Source organism: Phoxinus phoxinus (genome assembly GCF_949152265.1).
Source record: "Phoxinus phoxinus genome assembly, chromosome: 1".
NCBI classification, from domain to species: Eukaryota; Metazoa; Chordata; class Actinopteri; order Cypriniformes; family Leuciscidae; genus Phoxinus; species Phoxinus phoxinus.
In genome coordinates, this window is record NC_136876.1 from 28405142 (window position 1) to 28420690 (window position 15549).

At 37.4% G+C, this 15549-nt stretch overlaps 1 protein-coding gene across 3 annotated transcripts; it reads right to left on the reverse strand.

The window, feature by feature from the left end:
* Positions 1-1223: 1223 nt before the first annotated feature.
* On the reverse strand, positions 1224-15471 carry tnnt1 (troponin T type 1 (skeletal, slow)). 3 transcript variants are annotated; one of them, XM_079628943.1, is made up of 14 exons: positions 15336-15471; positions 13286-13318; positions 12744-12779; positions 10712-10738; positions 9543-9560; positions 7994-8015; positions 7842-7902; positions 7464-7580; positions 7253-7330; positions 7012-7125; positions 6826-6935; positions 2604-2694; positions 2368-2408; positions 1224-1646 (listed from the first exon to the last, which is right to left on the reverse strand). In XM_079628943.1, the coding sequence occupies exons 2-14, from the start codon at positions 13287-13289 to the stop codon at positions 1601-1603; spliced, it is 765 nt and encodes a 254-aa protein (XP_079485069.1). In that variant the 5' UTR covers positions 13290-13318; positions 15336-15471; the 3' UTR covers positions 1224-1600. The 3 variants fall into 3 exon arrangements, with proteins under 3 accessions (XP_079485069.1, XP_079485067.1, XP_079485068.1); XM_079628942.1 differs by lacking the exons at positions 9543-9560; positions 12744-12779; positions 13286-13318; positions 15336-15471 and adding an exon at positions 2057-2127 and having other exon boundaries at positions 1530-1646; positions 10712-10989; XM_079628941.1 differs by lacking the exons at positions 9543-9560; positions 12744-12779; positions 13286-13318; positions 15336-15471 and having other exon boundaries at positions 1386-1646; positions 10712-10984.
* Positions 15472-15549: the final 78 nt, after the last annotated feature.

A 15549-nucleotide genomic window follows, 5' to 3' on the forward strand; every position in this document is an offset into this window, starting at 1 on the left:
CAAACCATTTTATTCTAGCTTCATGCATCCTTTTTATCAAGAATTTAAATGTGTTCAAAAGTTTCATTAAAAAAGCTGAGAAAAACACATTTGTCAAAAACTTGAACGATGATCAAAATATAGATGGAAATTCAATTAATGGCGGGAAAAGAGTGAAGTAGATTAGAAGTAAATTCCTGTGTACGCTATCAGTGGACTATAGCCTACACAAAAATTCAGATACTCAGAGAACATCTGTTTTCTTAATAAATCAATATTTTCCAAAAATGTACTGTAAGGTTATAAGACTATGTGAAAAAATGTAATAGGCTACTCAATCAAGAGTAAACACAACTACAAGCCAAGTATACTTAGAATATTTAATTATACTTTTAAGTAACTCAGTCAAAAGATTGAAGTATAAGCCAAATATACTTAGACCTTTCTGTCACTGTCAGTATAAATTAAGTAAGTGCAATTATACTTTCTTATTTTTAGTTTAAAAGAAGTATACTAAGAACACACTTGAATAAACTTTTTTTTTTTTTTTTTTCAGGGTTTCTAGATTATTTGTCACATGAGGCGTAGGACATAAAATGTACTAATTTATTGTGAACGAACATTCGCCGGCCACCAGATGGCGACAGCAGATAAACACGTTCAAGTAAAAATGTCAGTAATTTCCTTTATTTTTGTATATGCATTTTTTAATTATATATCTATAAGTGCTGCCCACTGGAATGAGTTGATCTACAAAATGTATGTTAAATCATTGCTTAGGCTTCCATTATGTCGTTAAGTGTTGATGTGGGCCTGCCGGTTGCCTTCATGTAGCCTTAGCTATACACCGTTTCTTTTCTTTTACAATTACACTTGTAATTTAAACAAATATTTGCTGGGAGCTATATGGCATAATGATGGTTTATGAAAGAGGTGAACACTCCCTCACACATTTTTTTCCTACCACTGTCAATCCAGCACAAGAAGAGACTTCCTGGTCATAACAGTGTCAACTTTAGGGCTACTAGGCAAATGTTAACAACCCATTTTATTTCTGCAATCCAAATGAAAACTGACCTAATGACATTTAAGAAAGTACACGGAAATTACTTTTGCTATTAATAGCCAAACATGTGAGCTGGAAACCACAATTTTTGTGCATCCTCATGAAAACAGGATTCTCTGGTCGTTTTAAACAGTATGGATGAAGGCAAACGTTCTTTAATCACACCAAAGACGCTTCTCTCTGACAGTTTATTTTAATTTCCAGTATATTTTCATTCCTTTTCCCTTTCAGAGTTAAATGGTTTCAGTTGTACAACCAGTCTAGTTGTAGACTTACAGTCTAGACTTACAGTCTAAAAGACTGTAAGTGAGTGACACTGTGAATGAGTGATGAATCAGATACATTTTACATTGACATTTATTCATTTAGAAGACACATTTATCCAAAGTACCTTACAAATGAGAATAAAACAAGCAGAAGTGATTAATCTAATCCAAGCACATCAGATCTGAGAGAGGTTTTAATCATATTCAGAAATGTTATTCTATTGGAGATGCTGCGAAATTGTCAGAAGTGAAAGCTTCCGTGTTGGCTTTTCAGAATTTTTCCAATGTCTTATTTCCAGCGACCTCCGACCTTTCCTTTACCATGAACTTTTTTGCTGTGATAAAGAAAGAGGTAAAGCATCAGCACAATTGAGAGACAGTTTTTGACAGACTATTATGGTCTCTTTCACGAAAAAATTGCTTAAGAAATAAGTAAAGCCTAATTTTCTCTTAAAGGGATAGTCTACAAAAAAAGTGTCATCGTTTACTCATCTTTACTCACCTTCGTCTGTGGAACATAAAATAAGATATTTTAAAGAATGTTGGAAACTAAGCAAGTCTCGGTTCCCATTGACTTTCATTGTATTGACAAAAAAAATGGGAAGCAAAACTGCTTGGCTATCAATATATCTTCTTTTTTGCAGTAGAAGAAATACATGTGTGGAACGACATGAGAGTGAGTAAATGATGACAGAATTTTCATCTTTGGATGAATACACTATATGACTTTTGTTCAGATTTTTACCCAGATTTGCAGCCTGGACAAGTCGATGCTAGTTGCCGAAAGTCAAAGTCAGTCTGCAGATTTTGGGCAGTCTGAGTTGACAGATTTCACAGAAAATTGCATAGTGATGGGCAAAGATATATTTTTAGCTTCAGACAATGAATCCATTGAGGTGGATGATATCAAACATGTTTGATATTTTGAGCTGATTTTTAAACACATATTGTTTTAATTTGTCATGCGTCTATTAGCAAAGAGACTCATGTTTTTGCATGAATTTATTATGTTCAGAATGACTGAAACAATCAACTTATTAACTTAATGTGACTTACAATTTTTGAGCGTGAGAAATCCTGTTCAGTAGAACAACAATCTGTTGAGAAGGAAGCATATTTCAGATAAATACAGTGTTTTCTTTGCGCTTTCATTTTCTACACTCTCTACCTGACTTTCTCTAGCTAAACTAAGCGCGGATTAATATTTGCAATAAAAAACACAGTCAGGTTTGATACAGTGAATTCTTTCCCCAGTTTCTCAAACCTCAGTTCAGCAAACAAAGTCACCACACCTCATACTTCTGTCTCTTCATTTGATCCAAGAGGTCAAACTTCTCTGACTCCAGCTGGTGAATCCAGTTCCACATCTCCTGAGCTCGCTTCCTGTTTTTTGGGAGTAAGGAACAGATGATGATGCAAAAAAACATGGAGCATGGAAAAAAAACATTCCAGTCAAAAAAAACGTCTCAGGTTACGTATGTAACCCTGGCTCCCTGAAGAGGGAACGAGACGCTGCATCGAGACGCAGTGGGAACGCCTCTGCGTGATTGCAACATGAAGCACGTATGAAATCAGTCCAATGGCGTGACGGAAGGTCATGTGACCTAATCGATCAGGAAACTATAAAGCATACCTAGAACAAACAGTCACTAGCTTCTGATAGGCTGAAGCAAGTCGCTCACAGGCATGCAGGAAGTATGGCAGGGTGACGCAGCGGCTCGTTCCCTCTTCAGGGAACCAGGGTTACATACGTAACCTAAGACGTTCCCTTTCAAGGGAACTTGAGCTGCGTCGAGACACGGTGGGAACACTATACCCACGACACCATAGTAACAAGTGCCTGTCCGTGTGAAATCTCTGCGCACACTAAGACGAAAGCACCTGCACCCCTGGAGTGGAGCCAAGGTCAAATTCATAAAACCTCACTAATGTGTGTGGCTAGGCAACATCCCGCCACATCACAAACATATTGGAGGGAAACTCCTGAGGATAATGTTTTAGAAGCAGCCATACTCCTAGTCTCTTGGTCTGACGCCTCACAGCGCCACAAAGGAAACATTACTAGAGGGCGTCTCCCCAAGGATACACCACTTAAAGCATGTGGCAAGTAGCTAAGGATGCCATGTACACCTTTAGTGTGGAGGGGGATAGACCTGAGGAGAAACGCTCCTGCAGGAACTCCAGCACTGCAATCACTGGGCAGATAACTGGGCCTGGCTGGTGCTATCAGGAAGTGTTTGCAACAGGAAGTGAAAAATATCCACTTCAAGGCATTGAGTTTCCTCGTGGAGGGAGCTCTGGAGTGGAGGGTGGTCTCAACAACCTCGGTTGAGAGACCTGAGCTTATGAGCGTGACCCCCTCAGAGGCCAAGCCCAAAGTTTCAACAATTCTGGGCAGGGGTGAAGGATCAACTTTCCTGAAGGAGAAAATGTCACCCCTGAGCAGAATCTCCAGAGGAAAGCCGTCAAGGAGAGACTCTAGGTCCGTGAACCATACTCCGGACTGCCAAAACGGGGCTATTAACAGAAAACGGGCCCCCAACACTGGGCCTTGGGCGAGGAACCAAGTTTTCTTACACATGACTAAGGCACGTAGGCATTGCCGCGTGACCTTGATCATGCGAAATGGATTTCTCCTCAGAGAAAACCCCGTGGTTCTGAGCCACCACTGCAGGGGTCTCATGTACAGGAGGGCCAAAGTTAGTACGTTTTGATGCAGCTGGCATGAGACCCAACAGTCTCTGAAACTGTTTCACAGTGAGTGACTAGCAGTTTTACCCCATTTACGGCTAAGAATCCCACACCACGCCTAGAAAGTTGGTGCTCTAGGCTGGAAAGAGCTCACTCTTTTTGGCGCTGAGCCTCAGCCCCAACTTTCTCATGTGAGACAGAACGACATCTCGATGCCGAACCGCTATCTGCTCGGATTGAGCTAAAATCAACCAGCCGTCGATTTAATTCAACACGCGAATGCCCTGGAGATCAATTTTGTGAAAAGTGCGGGGTGATAAACCAAGGCCGAAGGGAAGAAATGTGCTAAGGGGACCAGTCTCTCGAGACTAGCCTCTGGTATTGGTCGAACAGCCACCTTGGCGCCCTGAACGGCGAACCAGCAGGGAACAACCGAACTGACTGTTCTACGACCCCCGTCGGAGGATCTTTGGGAAATGCAGGCACCTCATCGCCTTGAAGCGGAGAACCGACAGGGAATAAACGAACTGGCAGCGCTGCGACCCTCCTCAGAGAGTTGCCCCCAGAGGGCGCCGAGGAGAAACTTTGAGAAAATTAAATGCAGCCAAATATCAATCAGACAAGTAAAAACGGTGTAGGTGAAAAGCTGAATATAGTGTATTAACATCAAATCAAAAAAATATTTAACATTTAATTTAATCAAAATGAAATGCAGCCATAAACAAACAGACAATAATACATGGTCTGAATAACAGGCTGAATATTCATATTATAATCTCAAACAAAAAGAACCATAGCCTAAATAATAGTATGCAAACACTAGTTTTTGCACACAATCATAAGAGAAAGAGAGAAAGGGAAATTCCCATCTGCTCTGTTCCCTGCACATATACATTGCAGACACATCTACACGTTGCCTCGGCAAAAGCGAGATGAGCCACTAGATTCTTATGGCAGAGATGCAGACCCAAAATCTACGCGCTGCCTCGGCACACATGAGATTTTTCTAGAGCTAACCGTGCATGCTCCACTCCCAAACAAACGACACATAAATCGTGTGTGTCCCCACTCGTCGTGAAGCGAGGGCAGGGAGGAACACACAATCCAAAAAGCTGTTTGCTCGCCATTATACTCCGGTCTAGATAATATATTATGCTTGTGGACAAACAACAATAATTAGACAGAGACAGTTTCACACAGAGCGCTTGATGCTGAAGACACAGAAGCTAGTGACTGTTTGTTCTAGGTATGCTTTATAGTTTTCTGGTTGATGACGTCACATGACGTTCCGTCACGCCATTGGACTGATTTCATATGTGCTTCATGTTGCAATCACGCAGAGGCGTTCCCACCGCGTCTCGACGCAGCTCGAGTTCCCTCGAAAGGGAACAAGAATTTTATATGAAACATTATAGATCCTTTGCACATCTTGCATAACAGAAAACATATGGTAACACTTTATAATAACTTTCATCAACATTAAACAATGCTTAACAGATTATTTGTTAATATAGCTATATTGACATAGCTAGAAATATGAGTTAATGTGCTTGTTAATGTTTAATGAACCTATTAAAACTTTAGATGTTGATTGATTAGCAGATCATTATTTAATATAAATAAAAAAAAATGCTTACAAATGTCCTTAAACTTTAAATTGATATGATCATGCACTTCTACAAATGTCATTAAACTGCAGTTCATATATAACCTAATGCACTTTTTTACATTTACAAATGTACAAATGCAAAAAGGCGTTTGGTAGCTATGAGTGATCCGTATGTTCAATAGAAAATTGAACAATATAATAATGACTGGTCTTACTTTATATTAGGTGTCTTTAACTATATATTTACATCTAAATAATAATAATAATAATAGTTAGGTACAATGTACTATATTGTCTATTGTCGTCTACTGCAAAACACTTTTGCTGCTATTGAGGTGTGATCCGGGTAAGGTTAGGGACAGGTTTGGAGGTTTAAGGGTGGGTTTAGGGGTCAACCTGATTAGTATTTTCTTGAAAAATATATTGTTTTCTGTTGTTTATTTATGATTCAAGGAATATCCTGTTTAAGGATATATAGTATACTAAGTGTTGAGGCAATAAAAAAACATGTTTTGCAACCGAATTACAATTATGTGTTGTGGTTGTTGTTTTTAGCAAAAATTTAGCTAAACTTAACTAACTTTTTTCCACCTTGAGATGACGGTCCATGAAGGTACTAAATGATTAGCAAACGTTTATAAACCTTTACAAATAATGAATAGTTTCAACCTTAGATTGGGTTCTGCAAAGACTAAATGTGTGACCTTTACAGACTGTGAGTTAATGAGTAACATTAATAGTGTGTGAAGTGCTTAAAATTACTAATAAAAAAAAGTGCATTAGGTAATATATAAATCAAAGTTTAAGGATTTTTGTTAGCATTTTATTTACATTAACTAATGGTCCGTTAAGCATTATATTGCCACGATTATGTTCAGATTGAGTTTTCTTCTTTGCTTTCCCCATGCCAGTTTCATTATTAGTTACTATGGTTACTTAGTTGATTCTTCATTCTGTTCAGCTCTGTGTGATTTATTAACTTAGTTTGTCTCTTGTATTTAAGTTCCCGTGTTTCTGTTCTTAGTTGTCCAGTCTTTTCTATGTTTAACAGTTGTTGCTTTACAATACTCATTTTCGTTACTCTATATGGATTATTAATTTAAGACCTTTGACTTTCATCATCTTCATCGTGTATATACAACCATTCTTAATGATTTATTAATGAAAATTTAAATTATATTATATATAACATGGATGTGTATGTGTGTGGTCACCTCAACCCATCCTCTCGCATATTTTCAATGGCAAGTGGAGAGCGCCTCTCAGAAAGCGTCTTTCTCTTGATCTCTCGTCCAGTCAAACGCTTCCCCCTTTTCTGCTCTGCCTAAAACACAAACACATATGTATAAACATGCATTAATGGTACATTGCTGTATTTATGGTAAGGCTCAGTAACCTACCTTGGCTAAGAAGCCACCAAAGTTTGCCCCCATATTGGACAAAACCTTCTTCTTCTTGGCATCGTCTTCTGCTCTCTTCTTAGCCTCCTCATCCTCTTTCCTCTGCCGTTCTTCCTGATGAGAGAGCGCAGACATTATATTTCACATCGATTTTGATATTCTGTATTAAATTCCACATACAACTTTGAGAGCAATTGAGCATTTTATTTACTATATGTTTTAAGTTTGACTTCTAATTTACCGCAATCCTCGTCTGTCTGTCTCTTTCTTTCTCTGCTCTAACACGCTGCTGCTCTGCTCGTTCTGCCCGTCGCCGCTCCTGAGGTGGAGGAGTGAATGGCCAACATGGAGAAAATTAGTACAAAGCTAAGAGAAAGGTGAGTATAGAAGGTTTTTGTGGTAAATAAAAGTAATAAAAGAGAAAAAATATGAAAAGATCAAGACTGAATTACAATTCTCTCCTTGAGACCGATCAGTTCTTCTTCCTCTTTCTTCCTCTGCTCAAAGTGGACATCAATTAAAGTCTGTAACTCCAGAAAGTCTTTCTCCATCCTTTTTCGGTGAATATCCTGAGATAGGAAAATTATATAGATTAGAAATAGGATGAATGTGAATGTCTAAACTGAATGTTATTTTTAATCACATTTGGTAATTAACTGGATATTAATTGAATCCGACCTCAATAAAAACAAACAGTTTGCTTTGTCTTCATTGGACCCACCATATAAACATTCACACAGTTCAGGATGTAAAAAGTGAACCCTTCATATTATCTAAGTAATTCTCACTTAACAATTAATCCTAAACTGATGAACTGAACTTATACTTACATCGAAATCTACCCGGTCACCCTCTGGAATCTTTGGAGGGGCAAGTTGTGGAACCATGGGCCTGTGTGGGAGATGATAAAAGCAAGATATTTTGGGGAAAACATCTGGAAAATACAGAGCGTGCCTGTGGTTTGATAATTAACAACACTTACTTGGGCCGTGGTCTTTCCTCCTCTAATAAAAGAGACAACAAATAGGGAAAAAAGAAACAAGGCAGTTCTTGTCAAATGTAATTATACAGCGTTTCCTGTTCGCCCACATAACCGTACAATATACTGCCCTGTACTGGTTTTCTGTCTTTTGACCACTTCACATTTTAAAATGATCTGGATTTTTTTTTAATAAAGCTGGTTCCTCTGAAGAAATATGAAACTCAAGGACACAACTCTAACTATTCTTTCGTGAACTCTTCAGACCAGTTTGAGTATTAATTCAGCACTTGCGGGTAGTTCGGTAGAATTAAATGTCCTCATTCCTTTATATCCGCGGGACTCGCGTGTGGCGCTGATATCTGTCTCTCATTAGCAATCGCGCCCTGCTTTCATACCACAGTCATGTTAAAAACATCAATGTATTCACTCATCCATAAACATTATTTCCCATAAACATTATTAGATCCATCGGCATGACGACAAGTTCCATAATTCTACTTATTCACTGCGTCATCAATCTACGCATTTGTTATTGTAAGAGGTTAGCGACCCCTAGCGGCGAACAAAAATTACATATTGTAGCTTCAAGTTCATTATTTATATAACATTCTGTGTGTAAAAAGCATGTCACTGGTGAGTAGTACAAAGCTAGCATTAAAAGTTGGATTCAAAAACACATTTAGAGTGTGATGTGGTGGATAAATATACAATACACACACACACACACACACACACACACAGTATGTGTGTATATTTATATATATATATATATATATATACATGTACAGTATATACGTTCTGTGTGTGTGTGTGTGTGTGTGTGTGTGTGTGTGTGTGTGTGTGTGTGTGTGTGTGTGTGTGTGTCCTGGTAAACACTACATCCCCACAAAGATGGCAATATCTTAAATCCTTGTCAGAAAATTTTTTGGTCCCCATGAGAATAACAGCTTATAATTTAGTATAAGTATTATACTAAATATATACTAATAATAAATTATATATATATATTTTTGAAAATGTAAAAATGCACAACATTTTCTGTGATGGGGTTTAGGAGTAGGGTTACAGTTTGTATATATAGTTTTTACAGCATAACAATTATTATGTCTATAGAAAGTCCCCATAACATATTAAAACACAACGCGCGAGTGTGTGTGTTTGTGTAGACTATTTTATTGTTTTTATACAAAAAGAGAGTGAACTAACTGGAAAGACAAACGTTATAAGATAAAAATATATATATATATAAAAAAACCGTCAACTAATAATATAGACATATCATCAGTCCATGATATATTCAAAACTGCTTCTCAAATGTTTAAATTGCATGCCTATTAAAATATGAAGAATTTATTATAATTTGAGTTTCACGCTTGACACAAATTTGAATAATTAATACTAGTCAACAACAGTTCTATGTCACGCAGGTCAATGAAAAAGAAAAGCCACAAATGTTTCACAGTGATAGTCAGAGGACGTGATTAACAACACAGAACTCAGGGATCAAGATGAGGAGTTAAAGGAAGTACTTTCATCTAAAAGCCCTTACCTTCTTCCTGAGCCTCCTCTGATGAATACAACATTGAAAGAATACAGAAACGCATAAGAGAACAATGGGAAATGTGGAAATAAGATGGATATAAAATTTGTAGATCAGCACACATTAGACAAATGATGATGTGTGTGGATACTTAAAAAATATATATATATATTTTACCATGTTGCACGTGCATGTTTGTGATTTTGTAAATCTTAACTTTAAGAGCTCACTGGAGGCAGTGGGTCATATACTATGGCCAAAGTGACACAGTGGGAAATTGGAAATGGAAAAAGAGGATTTGTGCTGTCTGAAGATTATTTAAAGGGGTGGTTTATTATGATTTACATTTTTAAAGTTTAGTTAGTGTGTAACATCTGCAAAATCACGACACAATATTTTATTTTAAAGAAATAGCTTTTTAAGGACTAGCCTACAACAAAACGAGCTTCCTCCCGGCTTAGTGACATCACTAACCCTAAAATGTATATAAACCCCGCCCCCGGGAACGAGAATATGCTTATCTATTACTAGAAGATAACTACACATAAGCTACATAAATTCATCAACTAACCATTCAGAAATGTCCTGTTGGATTCTACATGTTGTCACTTCTTCTTGAGTCTCTCCATCATTGTCGGACTGGTTTGAACATAAAAGGCTAAAAGTTTTAGAAATGTTCAGTGCATGTCTGTGTGAGGTAACAGGACACACGCTGTTGAATCTCCGCCCTCAGTGTCGGAGCAGCAGCTCTTTCAGACACAGAAAACTTGCGTTTTTGCTCACTCTAAAAAAGTGACAATTTTAACCAGCTATATAAAAATATCTGTGGGGTATTTTGAGCTAAAACGTCACACACACATTCTGGGGACATCAGAGACTTATTTTACATCTTGTGAAAAGGGCATCTAACACCCCTTTAAACTGTGAGCTCGTACTTACAGTATTTAAAGCAGTGAGCTCTTAAAGCTATACAATAGAACCAACAATGTACAAAAACACTATATTCACAAACATGCACGTGCAACATGGTAAAAAAAAGTTTAGACTGACCGACTAAATATTACATCACCCTTCAAAACATAAACAAACGCATGCTATCAACCTTACAAATACGTTTTGTTTTGTTACATGCTATTCTGATTGTGCATGTCTCTTTTTGATAAAGATAAACAAAGTACCTTGATAATCTGTATACTCCTGCTCTTCTGTAATACAGATCAAGCAAAGAAACATGAAATCAAAATAAATCAAACAAATCAATCTCGTTAACAGAGAGAGAAAAATTAGGCATTTAGTTCTCCTCAATAATCGTGTTTTCTCTTTATGCATAAGTTCTTTCAGAGATGCAAATATTATTAGGTTGCTCATGACCATTATGTTCTGTCCTTTTGATTAACAATAAAGAATTATGGGTTTTGACTTGGGGAAATGAGGCCCTCCTCTCTTTGGTCTTTGAATGTATTTTTTTATATTGGCTGATTAAATTATTTCTAGGTTACAGACACATGTAACATTTACCAGCATTTACCACTTTCATTAAGACACCAATATACAATTTTTCTATGTTTATATACTAATATTAAAACAAATCAAAGATTCATTAATTTTATTAATATCTTTATGTTTTTTATGTTCTGTCAATCTCTATCAAATTCTGTCAATCTTTACTGTACATGCATTTAAGCAGCCGGTTAGCTCAGCATCCCACTTCTTCTCTATGTCTATTCATTTCTGTCATGTATTCAAATTAGTCTTTAATTGCATAAATAGTCCAACACAGACATTTTTACTTTTATCTCACTTGAGGATTATATGAAAATGTGAATTTAAGAACTGTTGTTTAGCATTTTTGGAGCATAAATTGCAGGTCCAAATTGCAGGTAATGTTTGCAGCTATAGAGGTGTCTAATATATATATATATATATATTTTATCCTTCAGTTAAACATGATTAAAAATATTTTGAAATAATGCTGGCTGATGGCTTCAACAAAGACACATACCATTGACAACCTCTTAGCTTATGCCTTGGTATTTTATAGTTTAAAATCAGTTCTCCTATGAAAACAATGTATCGGATTTTACTTCCGGAAACCAATTGTTGCAGTCTATTAGTTTGTCCATTTGCGTCCAACTGAAGGTGGTGGATTTACAATCACTCTTCTTGAATTAAATCATAATCATAAAAAAAATCATAATGAAATTCATATTGAAAATCTAAGTTTTCTTAAAACCAGTGTATCTATTCTGGTATTTATGTTACAGGCAATGTCTGTATTTGGTATCTGCAGGAGACCGAGGGTCTGACCCTGTCAGGAATGCAGTAACATTTAGCCCAGCTTCCAGAGAATAAAAATTTTATTGTTATTAATTAATTCATTTGCTCATACATACAAATTAATCAAGAGTTATATTTTGATGTATATAAAGAGAGTAGTCTGTTTTAACTTTATTCCTATTCATTTTTTTTTTTTTTTCATGATGGCTGTATGAGACATCCAAGGCAACTGTGTCTAAGGTCATGAAGGTCAACAAAGCATCCACTAACATGCATACTTAGCTTGTGTAATTCTTTTTAGGATGTATAGCACTATTGGTCACTAATATCATATGTTAAGCTATGAATCATGTGTAGAAGTTTGTATCACTGCTTTGTGTGGACTTGGTTTTCATGTTCTGTTCCAGTGAGTCGTTAGAACAAAGTGTGTCAAAGATAATGTCTCATTTGCGTAAAGAACAGAATACCATGTCCGGATGCTGCTAGAGTTATCTGTACTGTTAACCAAACAGAACCTGTAGAAATGATGTCAACTGATTATCCATATGACTATAAGTAGTGTTTCTATATCCCAAGTTAGCTTGAGGCTGGCTCCTCTTACTAATTTTCTATGGCCTTTGGAAGAGTGGAGAACTTTGTCTTTAGTAACCTCTCTGTCAAATGATTGAACTTTGACTCCTGTATTCATTGAGCATACTGGTCTCTTTATGTGGCTTAACTGTATTCTCCTAAAGAACCCATTTGTAGATTTGCGAACCCATTGACAGTGTGACCAGCCAATCAGGGGGTGATTGAGGGGGGTGATCTTGTCACATGCCCCCACCCCACCCTACCCTACCCTACCCTGTTTTTTTTTTTGTTGGATTTCACAGCTACTCCCTCACATTCACACTTTTTCTGCTAGTGACGGTCAGCGTTGCTGGTCAAATTTACCTGCTCCTGCATCCTCCTCCTCCTCCTCCTCTGCTCCTCAATGACAGGGTGATAAATCAAAGGAAAACATAAGTGAATATCAATTCTGTGCCAGAGAGAGCACATGAGAAAATTCAGGAAACAATATAAGTGTGTATATAAATAAGAGTGTGCAAAGTATTATGTAACACACCATTTGTTAGGGATGTATTCTAGCAGAAACATGAGATCACTGTGTAATAATAATAACCCTTCCAGGAAAAGGCAGGGTAACAAGCCTAAGCACCCAATCAGACTTGTACGTAGCTCTATAAAACCAAGTGAAGCTCAGCTGGGCCTCTGGAGGCATCTATAATTGACCTCTGGGTACACATTATACCAAGGCTTTACTGATAATCACTAAAGCTGCAGTTTAATATGGGGGGGGGGGAAAAAAAGAAAAAGAAAAAACTTACCCGCTGCTTGTTCTCTAACGGGCCATTTAGGGAAGAGAAAGGAATGATTAAACATTACAGTACCCTTTAAATGTAATGCTTTAATGGTCAAATAGAAAGATTACTCACTCATATTCTTCCTCTACATCAGACATGATGCAACTGGATGACAGAAGGAGAAAGAGAAAGTGTGAGTGAGACAGAAGGAATGTCTGAAACAATAAGCAGAACCACATAACTTAACATTTCACAATCACTTTAGAAAGAGGATGAGAGCGCAGGAGAGAGTGACAAAACAAAAGTAGCACCAGATCTAAATTGTTCCATTGTTCCCAAGTGCTGACAACCCCTTGAATGCTTCATATGAAGATCGATGGAGTGAGAACAGGTGGGAATGTGGAGACAAAGACAGGGTGAAATACAATATCACCAATATGTACCAGCCTTTGCTTGTTTTTCCTAATAGGAACCTCAGGATGTGATTTCAGGAAATGCAGTCAATGTCTACCACACACTGTTTGACTGCAGTCTAACCTTCCACTGAGAGATTTATCTCCCTGTGCCTCATCTTTCATATCAGTGCCATATCATATCTGCTTTTTGAAATAATTGTATAGCTGCATTGTCATCAGCAGAGAGAATTTATGAGGCATGTAGCTGTCACCACTCAACTTGTACTTTACTGTCTCCAGACAAAGGCTTGTTGTAAGCAGTAGCCATCTAAAACCAGATCGCCCTTATACTTTATTAATGAGATTCTCAGCATCTTAAGGGCACGAGTCTGGCTAAATTCTGCACGAAACGATCAAATTACAAACGAAAGATGCTCCTCGTTCTGGATCGACCCAAGTAGGAATAGAAGCAAGATTCGTTTTGGGGAAAGTGGCAGACAAAGAGGGTGTTTTGTGGACATGTAAGGTTACGGGGAGTCGTTGCAGCATTAACCACAAAATTCTGATAGGATCATTTTAGTCAAGGATGCAGGGGGAGATTACACGAGTTAAGACAAATCTTTATTGTTCTTGGAGTGAATTTTATTAATAGTTCCACAAGTCAATTTGGTCGGGGACGCACTCAAACTCTACAGAAATCAGTACAGACTACTACAGACACTTGTGCCAGGAATAATATGCAATGACCATTGTTGGCCAGCTACACACTGTTTTGCCCATAGTTATTAAAGTAAAGTACTAAAGTAGCACAATAGTCTGGTACAGGAAATAAAAACACATTATCAGATACAACTAACATTATTATAACTGCACACAAGAACTAAAAATAACACAGACCTACAGATTTCATAAAATGTAGATAATCTACTGTCTAAATTATACTGATAAATTCAGTTACTTTTCTCAAGATGGAAATAACACTGAAGAAAAATGCAGTTGTTTAAGAAGTAACAAAACTACTTTTACCTTTTAGTGATGGTAGGATGGATTCACAGTGGAAAAGGATAAAACACAGGCTCACAAAGGATGAAAGCAGAGTCCCTGTGAATTATGAGAGTTTTGTAATGCAGGGCAATGGGTTGTTTTTATATGAGGACAGGGACAGATGGAGGGTGTTAGCAGCTACAGCATAGGACCATGGATGGATTAGAAATGAACCCAGGGACAGAAAGATGACCACCACAAGGGATCCAAGGGATTAGGGGAAACAGGGGGAATGACCTCACACAACAAACACAGGGATATAAAAAGAGATAGAAAAAACAAAGGGACAGTTGGTGACAAAAATAGCACAGGGGTTTAGACCCAATTCTTCCCAGAAGACATATTTTCTTTTTGACACAAAGTAAAATAAGGTAATAGCTAAGACAACTTTAAGGTGAAAGGATGGGTAGATGGGAAATTTGCTGTTATAAGAAAGTGAGGTTCAAGGCAACATGTTCAGCTCACACAGTTGTCGTTTTTTGCTAATTTACTAGGCTGACAATACAACAGACTTCAATAGATTACAGTTGAATTGTTTTTTTGGAAACTTTAACGTTAAAACAAAGCATCTTTGCCTGCAAATTAGAACAGCTTGCAGTCTTGTAATACTTATATTCATTTCTTCTTTTTTTTAAAGTATTCATCCCTTAGCAAAGATTTTGTTTGTAGTCCTTCTAGTGCCTTTTAGGTCACTCACAGCTGTGTTCGCCCACTTCAAATTTGAGCAAATCCAGAATACCTACCGTTTTTGTTTTCAGGACAACTCTTTTTCTGTCTGTCTGTTCCTACAGATGAAGAGAAACACCATTCACGGTGGAGATGTTCTGTGGGTTTGCACCAAACATAGAGCCTTTGTACTCATCAGACCACAGATTGTTCTTTCATAGGTTTCAGGTTGTTCCATATGATTTTAACTCTCAACATGACAGCCTTTCTCAAAAGTGTCTCTCTTTGCTG